Here is a 12,134-nt window from a genome sequence, read left to right as displayed (position 1 = left end):
GCCCGCTCCCCAGGATCTTGGTAGGTTTTCACACTTAGAAACACTACAGGCAAAACCCAGCCTGAGCTCTCTGAGCTGGAGGTCGGGAGCTGTTCCCGGGGCTGGTGCTGACAGGAGGGAGGGGTGGTCCAGCGGCCAGCTCTGAGTGGGCCTTGTTCCTCCGTAGCACACAGCCAGGAGTGCTCTGAGCTCTGCCCTCGTCCCAGGAGACATCCAGATGTAAGGGAGAGTGGGCAGTGAGGCCTGCACTGCCCTCAGCAGGTGTCCAGATGTGCTGTAGACTGTGTGCAGAGGCCATGGGGAAGGGACCTGGGCAGTGCTGAACTTTCCCCCTCCTCCCTGACCCCACAGCCCAGTGATTCAGAGCTGAGCAGACCTTTATGGTCTTCTTTTGACACCCTCCATCTCAAGGTGGGTATGTGGGCCCAGAGAGGACAGGGCTTTGCTCAAGTCCCATAGTGACTAGAGCAGCTTGGGATCTAGAATCCAGTGAAGCCACCACAGGGCGAACTACATGAGCAGAGGCCTATCTGCCCTTTCCCATTGCCCCCTGTGCTTGGCACATCGGGGACCTCAGGTAATATTTATTGAGCGAGCAGGTGTAGTGAGAAAGCCCACAGCCTGGGGCATGGGGCCCGAGGTGGACTTCTGTCCCCTCTCTGGCCAGCTTCATCTCCCTGGGCAATTGCTTCCCCTGCGGAGCCTCCGTTTCCCACAGTGAGTTCACAAACCCATGTGGGAGGTGCCCAAGCAGAGATTTGAACCCAGGTCTACTGGATGCCAGGGCTGAGCGTCTACGCCACCCCTCCTAGTTCATTTGCCCACCTGACTCATCCAAACACCCACTCATTGAGATCTTTACTGAGCACCTACTATGTTCTGGTTATACTGCAGTGAAAACAGGAGAGGAGGTGTCTGCTCTCCTAGACCTTATATTCTGGAGTGGGGGGGTGCAGACAGTAAGCCTATAGAGAGAACAGGAAGGGCAGTGAGTACTGTGAAGGGCCCGTGGTAAGGGCCAGGATATGGACTGCTGTGGTCAGGGAAGGAGAGGACATTTGGTGTGACGTCTGACCTGGAAAGGCTCCGGGGAGCAGCACAGCCCTCTGGGGAGCTGCCCTGGTGGCACAGGTCTCTTCCATCTACCTTGCAGGTGAAGCAGATCATGGAAGAGGCCGTCACGCGCAAGTTTGTCCACGAAGACAGCAGCCACATCATCTCCTTCTGCGGTGAGTCGGTGGCCGAGGGAGTGTGGGCAGTGAGGCCACTCATGTAAGAGTCTCACTGAGTTGCTTAGCACCTCAGGAAAGGCGTCTTCCAGCCAGAATCGCGCGTCATGGTTTGCATTGTGACTCCCAAGTTAATTTTGGATCCTGAAGGGACTCAGTTGGAGAACCTGGAAATGCAGAGTAGTGAGAGAGGCAGTTGACAGTGACTTCCGCACCCCCCTGGAGAGGTGGCTGAAGCTCTTCACGTGGGCACCACCCACACGCCTAGCCGTGGTGTCCTGGCCCCTGAGCAGTGACCTCTGTGCTGGTTCCCTGCTCTGCCATGAGCTGGTGAGGTACAAGAATAGGGTGGCTGGGGACTTTCTAAAGACAGGGAGTGAAGAGCCGCTGACACCTCCCGAGGGACCATGGCCAGCTGGCTCAGCAAAGGCACAGGCCTGGTGCTCGGAGCGTGACTCAGACTTCTCTGCTAAACCCGCTCTGCCCGCCAGGTTCCAGGATAATGGCACTGCCAGGTGCTGCTGTGCTTTGACGGTGGCTAGAGACAGGGCTTAGCGTGAGTCTGAAGTCAGCACTCAGCTCTCGGTCAGTGTGCGCCCTGAGGGTGATTCTCGTCCTTCCTGGGAACTTTGTCTTCAGTGACAGCAGTGTCTCCTGTGAAGGCTTGCTGCAGTCCCCCTCCCTATGACTTCGGCCCCAGGAGGAGCCTGAGCAAGGGCACCCGCCAGCCCACCAGCTCCATGTGCATGGTTGGGACACCACGCAGGGGCTCACAATATGCTGAGCATGCGCATCACCTGGGGGACCAGAGCCTCAGTTCACCTGCTTTTCACCTAGACAGACCTGTGTCTGCCTCTTGCTGGGTGACTTTGGGGAGGAATCAGGGATTGAACTCCGGGGCCCTTGACCACTGAGTCACATCCCAGACTGATCTGTGTTTTATTTAGAGACAGAGTCTCACTGAGTTGCTTAGCACCTCATATTTGCTGAGGCTGGTTTTGAACTTGCCATCCTCCTGCCTCAGCCTCCCGAGTCCCTGGGATGGCAGGTGTGGGCCACCACCACCCACAAAGTCTTATTTTTTAAGTGGAATATGTTTATTTAAATATGCACACATATATACACACTCAGGTACTTATGGGTGTATATATAAATATATGTATTTTCATATGTGTATATGAGTACATATGAATAAGTATATATGTATATGAGAATATTATATATCTAGGTTTATTTGAAACATTAATATTTTGTTATATTTACGTAGCTTTTTATTTTCTCCTGGACTTTTTTATTTGCAAATAAAAAGCATACATGTCCGTGTCAAGACTTGCTAACATATCTATCAGTTAAGGCCTTAGAGAAGGAGAACGTGATAAGAAGCTTAGTCATAGTTCCCTAACTCTGACCAGTTTCTGTATGAGAGAAATCAGATGGCAGCAACGGAGGCTTGAAGGGCCCATCAAGGTTTGTTTTATCCATTCTCCTTAGAAGGTTCTGTCAGAAAGGATCCGACACTGTGTACAGAGCCTGAAGGTGATCAACTTATCAGTATAAACAAAGTGGAAAGTTTTATATGTACAAGTTAAAATTAAGATCATAAAAACGGTTTCACTCAAAATATTTTAAATGCATAAGCAGAGTGGGCGGTGTGATTTGGACATTCATTCAAACAAGTACTTGCCGACTGACCCAAAGCCTCTTCCTTTGCTCTTGACCTTGGCCAAGCCATCCACCTTGCGTGGCTCACTAGGGCTCTTCATGGGTTTTGTCTCAAGAGTTAAGTGAGGTAAACCTTAACAGTCATCTGACACCCAGCAGGTGCCCAATAAGGAGTAGCTGCTGTTACATACTCACTTTTTCAGTAAGCATTAACGATGTACCTGTTGTATACTGGCATGAGGAGAAGGTGAGAAGATGGAGGGCTCCCAGAAGTACCAGAGGCCATCAGAATGGCCTGCACAGGACCAGTTTCTCAGAATGACTCCCTTCAGCCCAGAGAAGGAAAATGGTTTGCCTGAGGCCACACAGTGAGTTAATGGTAGAGACCAGGCTATATATAATCCAGGTGTCCTGAGGAGAGCTAGGAAGGACTTCCAGGGAAAATGGAAATGAGAAGATTGCTATGAATTCCTCAAAAGAGTTTCAGGTACAGCACACCTTGAACTCAGATTGGGTTTGAATCCTGACTTTTATCACTCATTTTCTGGGTGGCCTTGAGCCATTCAGTTCACCTCTCTGATCCTCAGTGTCCACATCTGAGGAGTGAGGATAGTTTTTCTTTCTTCCCTGGCCTGGCAGAGAATAAAGGAGACCCATACGTGTTAGCTGCGCTACAGACACAGTGTCGATGATGATGATATCAATATTGATATTCCGTGGCCAGGTAGAGCTCAGCAGTCCCGTGGTCCATCTTTCCCTCTCTGACAGCACTATAGCTAACATTCATAAAGCACCCACTATGTGCCTGGCTCTGCTAAGTACTCCCATGCATTCTCTCCTCTCGTAACAGCAGCTCTGAGGCCAATGCTCACACTTCTGCCCTTTCCAGGTAAGGAAGCCGAGACACCGAGGGGGTCATTGCCCAGACACACAGCTGGCTAGTGACCAGCAGAGGACTTGAGTAGAGGTGGTCCAGCCTTGAGCCATGACTGTAGGTCACCCACTAAGCTCTCTTGCTTCATTAGAGGGGGAAGTCGGCTGGGATGCAGGGCAGCCGGAGGCAGGTGATGCTGGGGACTGGCTGTCCAAGGAGCCCGTGTCTGACTGAAGCTCTGAGCCTTGCTGGGAACATGGGCAGGAGAGTCAGTGCTGCTGACTGCCATGTCCCCGCAGCCGCGGTGGAGGCCTGCATCCTGCACGGGCTGCGGCGGCGGGCAGCTGGCTTCCTGCGCAGCAACAAGATCGCGGCTCTCTTCATGAAGGTGGGCAAGAGCTTTCCGCCGGCCGAGGAGCTGAGCCGCAAAGTCCAGGACCTGGAGCAGCTGATCGAGAGCACGTAAGTGTGGGGACCAGGCTGGTCAGTCCCCTGGACAGTGACCCCCAGGCCCTTCAGGAATCCACAGCCCCTGCTACTCTTTCTGCTCCTCAGACCCGCCAGCCCCTTTCCACCTCAGGGCCTTGGCACATACTGTACCTCCAGCAGGCTCCCCGACTTGGTCTTCCATGGCTGTTTCTTATCATCATTCAGAATTCCCCAGCTCAGTCACTGGCAGCCCTCACCCCATCTTCTCCTTCACATCACCTGGTTACTTCCTTCCCATTTGTTCCTGCCATTGGGAATTAGCTATTTCTTGTTTAATTGTGAACTTGATCGTCATCTCTGCATGAGAAACGGCAGCTACATGCATGCCACCCTATTGTGTCCCCAGCATCTGGGGCAGTGTCTAGCACCTGGAACATGCCCAGGAAACAGGTGGTACTGGGCCACACCCTGTTCTCAATGCAAAGTTTCATAGAATCAACATGCTCTCATCTGCAAGGGGCAGCTGCTGAAGCCACTGGGTAAAACCCTTTTTGAGGCATCCATTGAAGGGGGAGGAGTGTCACTCCCCTGTCGTGGTGACTGGTTAATGAGCTGGGGAGGTTTATGGACTGACTGTGTCACATGGTCCCTGTTGCCATAATCACCCCCTCAAGTCCTGAATGCACAGCCAAACCCCCAACTTGGGGCCTGGTTAGGGGTGGCAAATAGGTTTTGCTCCAGTTGTGCCTGGGGCTCCCAGAGACTGCAATGAAGGACTCTGAAGCCGTGGTTGGGCATCCTGGGAAAATGTGTGTGGATTGATTGGCCATGTCTGTCACATGCAAGGGAAGGGAAGGGGAGAGATAAACATACTCTTTGTTTGTCAGTTCTCTGTTACTGTGATAAAATACCTCTCATAATTAACTTAAAAAGAGGAAAGGTTGACTTTGGCTCACAGTTTGAGAGGGTGTTTTTGATGATCAGTGAGCCCCGTTACTGGGCCTATGGTGCGATAGCTGTTCACTTTATGGCCAGGATGCAAAAAAAAAAAAAAAAAATTTAAAGGAGGAAGGAAGAGATCCACATCTCACAGGGCTGCTTGAGGGCACTCCCTAATAACCTAAAACCTTCTGCCAGGCCCTCCCACTAAAGGTTCCACCTCCTCCCTGTAGCCCCAGGCTGAGCGGGAAGACTTTGACACATGGACCTCTGGGGGACGTTTCAGATCCAAACTCCAGCGTGCCCTAAGGTTGCCATCTCTGTGTAGGCTGTACTCCTCTGAGGGAGAAACGGCCCCCTTTTTGCTCTTGCCCTTCAGGCCCTGCCTGTCCAGGGCTGCTCCATAACTGAATGGTAGGCAGAGCTCATGACTGGGCTTTGCCAGCTCCGTTTGGAATGACTTCTTAGCCACCTTTAGGTTCCTTCCAGCTCACCTGCTGAATTCCTGGCTGATTACAGATAACAGGGCCTTCTACCGTGTGGGTCTGACTTCCTAGGGAGGGATCGGACCTGCCCTTGCCAGGCCATAAGGGACAGCCATCCATTCGCTTGTGCACTCATTCATGAACACGATTACTGAGCCTCCCCCTGTACACCAGGCACTGTGCTGGGCCCTGGAGGTTCAGACACAGGGGGGCCTGTGCTTGCCACATGCTTAGTCCATATTCTTAAGATCACAGAACGGAGGGGAACACAGAAAATGGAACAGCTTAGGGGGCAGAGATCAGCTTTGTCTGGTTCCAAAGGGCTTCCTGTAGGAGATGGCCTTGCTGAGACCCAAAGGGTGAGAAGGGATCAGCCCAGGAATGGGAACAGGAGGGAAAACAGGAAGCGGCATCAGCATGTGGAAAGTTCTATAGAGCCTGGCAGCCTCAGGAGTCTTCTCGTGCTCTGTGTCATGGAGTGAGCAGGTAGAATAAGGGGCTGCTGGAGAGGTGGGAGCAGGTCATGGAGCACCCTGCCAGTCATGGGGAAGACCTTCCTTTGCAGGGACACTGGGGAGCCACTGAAGGATCTGTAGTCCAAGGCTCTTGGTCAGCATGTCATTCCAGGAGAGAGGAAAGGAGCCAGGGAGAGAGGGAGGTGTGTCAAGAGCATCTGAAACCCTCTGTTGAACCACATCTGCACACTCACTGGGGATTATTACTTTTTCAACACTTGACCCAGATGATTGGAGCAACATGGGCTCCTGTTTAGCTGTCCTTCCTTCATTTTCTAGCAAGAATGAGCATTTTCCCGTTGCATATTGGTCCTGTGGATTTCATTTTTTGTTTCCATTCTTTCTTGTTGGTCTTGAAGGCGAAACCAGATCCAGGGCCTCCAGGAAAATGTTCGGAAGCTGCCTAAGCTGCCCAACCTGTCCCCACTCGCCATCAAGCACCTGTGGATCCGCACCGCCTTGTTTGAGAAGGTCCTGGACAAGATTGTGCATTACCTCGTGGAAAACAGCAGGTGAGGGGGAAGGCCAGATGCCCAGGTGTGCTCTGCCTCCACCTGCTGCCTGTCCTGGGAGTTGCACCCTCGAGTCTGTCTTTGTCCCATCGACAATGCAAGTGGGTTTGAAAGTGATTTTAAACAGGCCTCCTGGATGTTCCACCCTGAGCCAGGGCAGCTTTAAAAAATGAGAGGATTTGGGTGTTTAAGATCATAGGCTTCTGACTTAGGGCAGGGTGAAGGGATCCTGGGTTTCTTCCTTCTCCTGTAGAAGACTCCACTTGTGGCCTTAAGGGGCGGGGGGGGGGGGCAGGAGAGAATAACCTGTGCAGGTGTGTTCTGTTCCTCTTCCCATCTTACTGCAGAGGACTCTGAAGCTTAGAGAGGGCATTCACTTGCCTAGGGAGCCACAGCAAGGTGGCAAGTGGCTAAGCAGGGCTCCCATGCAGTCTGTCTGACCCCACACCCATGTCCTCCACTCACTGCTGGGTGACAGCAAGGGCCAAGCCAACTGGATGTAGCCCAAGCCTGCACAGCCCTACAGATGCAGTGACCTGACATGTTTCACCTCCAGCAAGTCATTTACCCTCTCTGAACCCAGCATCCCTGGGAGGCTCCTTCCAAACTTTGAATTCTGTTGGTCTGGGGGTCGCATGAGTTTTCAAGGATTTAGAAACCATGACACCATCGTAAGTCACACAAACAAACAAATGCAGAAGCATTCAGCCTGATCCTTGTCTGGATGACATCCCATAGTACCTTGCAGAGCCGAGTTTCAGGGGGCTTTTCTGAGCATCTCAGGCTGGCGTTCCCAGCATGAGGTGTCGGGGCAGGAAGGCCTGTTAGCACAGCATTGGGAGCACAGTGCAGGTAAGAGGCATTTTATTGTCTCAGAGAGAGAAGGGCAGACATAGCTGAGCCTCTCAGGACCTCCTGTCTTAGCAGAAGTCCTGGTGGAATCATCCAGCCTGCTGCTCATTACTCCTGTTGCTCAAGGGCCCCGTGTGTTCAGGTGGACACCAAACTCCACGCTGATACTGTTCATCTCATTTCTCTCAAAAGTCCTCCAGCAGCCCTGTGATATATACCGTGATAGTCCCCATTTGACACATGGGCAACCAAAGCTCTGGCAATAATAGGGTAGTGGGGCAATGAACCTGCTTGTCAGCCATGTGTTCTCTGCTAGCCTCCATCCAAACCCACGTGTCCTTTCCTCTTCTAGTAAATACTATGAGAAGGAAGCTCTCCTGGTGGACCCTGTGGACGGTCCCATCCTTGCATCCTTGTTGGGTAAGGGGTCTGGTGCTCTGACTTCCATGTGGTCCTGGGCCTCAGGGGTGCCTCCTGATGGCCCCTGGCTCCTCTCCAGCCTCCTCCATCCAAACTGCTCACTGCCTCCTGCTCCCAGGGCCTCCTCTGGCCTCTTCTTTGCAGGACTCTGGGGCTTCCCGCCTGGCTGAAGGGGAGGGGTGGTGGAACGAGTGGCCCCTCCTGCGGGATTTGGGAGGGTGGGCTCTCTGGGGCTGCAGTTCCCAGCCCCCTGTGCTCTGCAGTGGGGCCCTGTGCCCTGGAGTACACCAAGATGAAGACCGCGGACCACTTCTGGACCGACCCCTCCGCCGACGAGCTGGTGCAGAGGCACCGCATCCATAGCTCACACCTGCGGCAGGACTCGCCCAGCAAGCGGCCAGCCCTCTGTGTGAGTGCTGTGGGCGGCGGGGCTGTGGGAGGGCCTTGGGCCAGGGGACAGGGTAGAGGTCACTCCAGGGCCACCTGTCTATCTCCTGTCACAATACCAGATCCAGAAGAGGCATTCGAGTGGAAGCATGGACGACCGGCCGTCCCTGTCTGCCCGTGACTATGTGGAGTCCCTGCACCAGAACTCCAGAGCCACCCTGCTCTACGGCAAGAACAACGTTCTGGTTCAGCCGGTGAGTGTCCACCATGGGCCAGATCTTGCTCTGAGTGTCTGCTCTAGGTTATGGAGGAGGCTTTCCCTCTGGCTCTGGGTTGTTCGTCTGTTTATTCATCCATCCATCCATCTGTCCACCCATCCTCACCGGATCTCTAGCCTGCTGTCCAGCCAGTCAGCTCTCTTCCATTCTCTCTGGGCCTCCTTCTGTCCAGGCTCCACCCACCATTTGTCCATCCGTCTGTTTATATTTTTACCCACCCACCCATCTATTTAACCACCTTTGCACCCACCCATTCACCTGTCCTAATACTGAGGCCTGTACAGGTGAATTAGGGGACAGAATCATGATTTGAATTCATGCCAACGGGTGCCACTCATCAGTCACCTTCTATGCCCCAGAGGCTGGCCAGGCTCCAGGGGTGCAGGGACAGTGGGGCATATTCAGCCCCTGCCCTAGTGCATTGTCTCCTTTGGCTGTACCCTCTCCAGGGCCATTGGGTCACAGGGTCAGCATAGTGTCTGGGCTCTGCTGGGAGGAAGCTCTGTGAGTCATCAGCCACCCGAGATGTGTGGGTGCAGTTTCAGTCAATCACTGGGTGACCCTGGGCAACTCCTCGTCTTAGCCACAGTATCTGCTCTCTGTGGGCACAAACCTTGTTTGCTCAAGTCTAAGAAGCCATGATTTTAAGATGTGCCTTTTTTTCTAAAATGCTATTTAAATTACACATGGGACTTTTTCACTACACAATTTCACCTTACCCATTTGAATCAGGTCTTTGAGACGTAACCAGATATAGATTTTTTTGCTTGTCTTTTAATCATACATTGCTCTTTCATACACACAAGAGAAAATGTAATTAAAATACATTAGCTAAGATATTCCTAAAGCCTCCGCAGTCCAGAGTTTAATCTTCTATATCACTTTGGCTAAGAATCATTAATGCCCTAGTTTTTCCACATGCTTCTCTGTTCTACTATTACCCATGGGCCAAATGTGGTCTTCCACCTGTTTTTATAAATGGAGTTTTATTGAGACCCAGCCATAACCATTAGTTTGTGTGTTATCTAGCTCAGCTTTCAGGCTATGGTGGCAGAGTTAGGTTGTAGCCGAGCCTGTATGGCTCACAAAGCCAAATGTTTCTTTACACAAAAAATGTGGTGCCCCCTGACCCACAAGCCCAGAAAGTGCAGCATTTCTTCAGGAATATGCATCCTCATCTCTGAGATGGGTCTGACGTCCTGTGAAGCACTCACTTGCTGTTTTACAAGGGCATCTGGATTCACAGGCTTCCCTGCAGGGATGAATAATGTGCCTGCTTTGCCAATATCACGTTAGTAGTCTGCGGCTCTGTTCCAGCCTTTCTATGTCACAGTAACTTTTTTCAATTCAAAGCTGAATCACAAGCTAATCTCTCTGAAGGGATTTAAAATAACACCTGTCCTGCTCATGCAAAATAATAGCCATGCACAAAACTCAATTGAAGCGAGGACAGGCTGAACAGCTCTGACTGAGTTTGCGTGAGTTCAGGCAGTCACCTCTGCGTCATGGTTGTGAGTTCTCATCAAGGGTAATACATGTCCCCATTTAGGGAGGTTAAAATGTGAAAGGAACAGAATGTGCATCTTGGGATTGATGGAAGGCTGTGGTGGTGCTCCTCCATGGGGCACGGGGCTCAGCGGAGCCTGTGTGTGAGGACTGAGCCGTACTCCCTAGGCTCAGTAAACTGCACTTGGTGCTCAGTAAATGGTGCTGGGTCTCTGCCTGTCGTTGAGGTGGATTGGGTGCAGGGACTGCCTCCTTCATGTCTGAGGGATGTTGCACATCCCTCCTACTTGGCATAAAATAAAGCAGGTGAGAAGTCCTATGGGGAGTTAGGAAGGTGGAGGATCTGACCACTGGGCCAGAGCATGCTGGGGACACTGAAGGAGCACGTTGCTGGGGAATGGGCCACAAAACTCAGCTGCCACCTCTGCCTCCCTTAAGATTGGCCCAGATAAATGCCATTTTGAAAAGGGACAGAGCCCCCTTCCTAGTTCTAAAGACCCCTAGGCCTGAGAGGGAGAGTGTGATGGTGGGCGGCTTTCACAGCTGTACTTGGTAGTACTGCCCCACCTACAGGTTGGCTGCAGACAGCTTTGCTGAGCGCGGCCACCCAAAGAGGCTCAGGAGGACTTCAGCTTCTCAGATAACCTGCTCTGCACCCCAGAGTCTAACGGGTCAGGGCCTTTAGCCATATGTACTCCAACACCATGACCAGTCCTAAGCCCTTGTCTCTCTGCAGAGGGATGACATGGAGGCTGTACCTGGGTACCTGTCCCTGCACCAGACAGCTGACATTATGACCTTGAAGTGGACACCCAACCAACTGATGAACGGGTCCATGGGGGACCTGGACTATGAGAAGAGGTAGGTTGCTGGGTCCTCGCTGCACCCCGAGTCCATCCCCTCTCCTGGGCCCCACCTGGGAGCGGAGATGTGCACCCTGCCCTGTCTGCCCCTCCGCCTGGTTGTTATGGTGACCAGGCCCAGCCTCCCTGCAACTGTAGCCTTAGGGGCAACTCAGAGACTCAGGAAGATGAAGAAACCAAGGGAAGAGTGTTGGGGGTGGGGGTAGCCATTGGCTTGAACACCACTCAGAGAGGGAAGTCTACAAAGACCACGGAGCCTGCAAACACAGGATAGTGGCCAGCCTCGGCCCACCCTTCCCGTCACGTCCTAACAGGGGACTGGCGTTGTTACTGGGTTTCTGGTCCCTGGAGCTGTCTCTTCTTTGGTACCCATGATATATGCAACTCCGCAATGGCTTTGGAGTCATACTGGGAAGAACCACCAGACTGGGGCTCCCTCCTGCAATACCTGTGTTCTCGCCAAACCAGGGACAGCTTCAGGGAGAACAGAGGACAGCCATGGGTCTGAGGTGGCCCACCTGTCATTCCAGCTGCTGATGGGGAGAAGCAGCGATTGGGCTGTTCTGAATCCATGTCAAATTCTCTCTTTCTTTAAGAATTTAAGCTTGATTTTTTTTTTAATTTTTTTTTTATGTGGCACCGAGGATCAAACCCAGTGCCTCACCCATGCTAGACAAGCACTCTGCCATGTTTTTTCTTTTGCATTTTCTTAAAAAACATTTTTACAGTCAAGAATTTTTAACTTAAAAATAGTCATGGCACAGGTTCCCATGCCCCAGCCCTCTTGGCCGTTAACCATCCCCTACCTGGACATGTTTGAGAAGCTTGCAGATGACCTGTGATTTCATATGCATTTTAAAATGTAGTGTTAAAAAAAATAAGGGCTCATTTCAAGAAACATGGCCAAAACACTATTATTGAGTTCTACTTAATATGAAGCTCAGTGGGGTCCATATTAGATCTTGGGGTGATTCATAGCATTTTCTTAGCTGTTCACTTCTTGCTCTCTTTTTCCAGCCATCACCTCCTCTTGCACAACCATGGTCATAACTCCCCAGCTGGGCTTCTTAGTGTTAGAGAAGAAATATCCCCAGGAGGCGGCTACTCAGGCTCTGGAGTCAGACTGGGCTTGCCCCTGTCCCTGCCCTGCTATGTGGAGCAGTGAAGTGGGAGAACCTCTGTA

General features: G+C 52.0%; 1 protein-coding gene across 1 annotated transcript in view; it reads left to right on the top strand.

The window, feature by feature from the left end:
• Positions 1-12,134, top strand: part of Sgsm1 (small G protein signaling modulator 1) — a 70,914-nt gene that overhangs the window by 16,687 nt on the left and 42,093 nt on the right. Inside the window, exons 3-9 of the mRNA XM_026408529.2 lie at positions 1,154-1,229; positions 4,065-4,227; positions 6,493-6,645; positions 7,850-7,917; positions 8,181-8,326; positions 8,427-8,558; positions 10,825-10,949. Coding sequence (XP_026264314.2) covers positions 1,154-1,229; positions 4,065-4,227; positions 6,493-6,645; positions 7,850-7,917; positions 8,181-8,326; positions 8,427-8,558; positions 10,825-10,949 — 863 coding nt within the window. The remainder of the gene's footprint in view (positions 1-1,153; positions 1,230-4,064; positions 4,228-6,492; positions 6,646-7,849; positions 7,918-8,180; positions 8,327-8,426; positions 8,559-10,824; positions 10,950-12,134) is intronic.

Source organism: Urocitellus parryii, chromosome 3, assembly GCF_045843805.1.
Source record: "Urocitellus parryii isolate mUroPar1 chromosome 3, mUroPar1.hap1, whole genome shotgun sequence".
NCBI lineage: Eukaryota > Metazoa > Chordata > Mammalia > Rodentia > Sciuridae > Urocitellus > Urocitellus parryii.
This window is presented reverse-complemented; position numbering and strand designations above follow the sequence as displayed.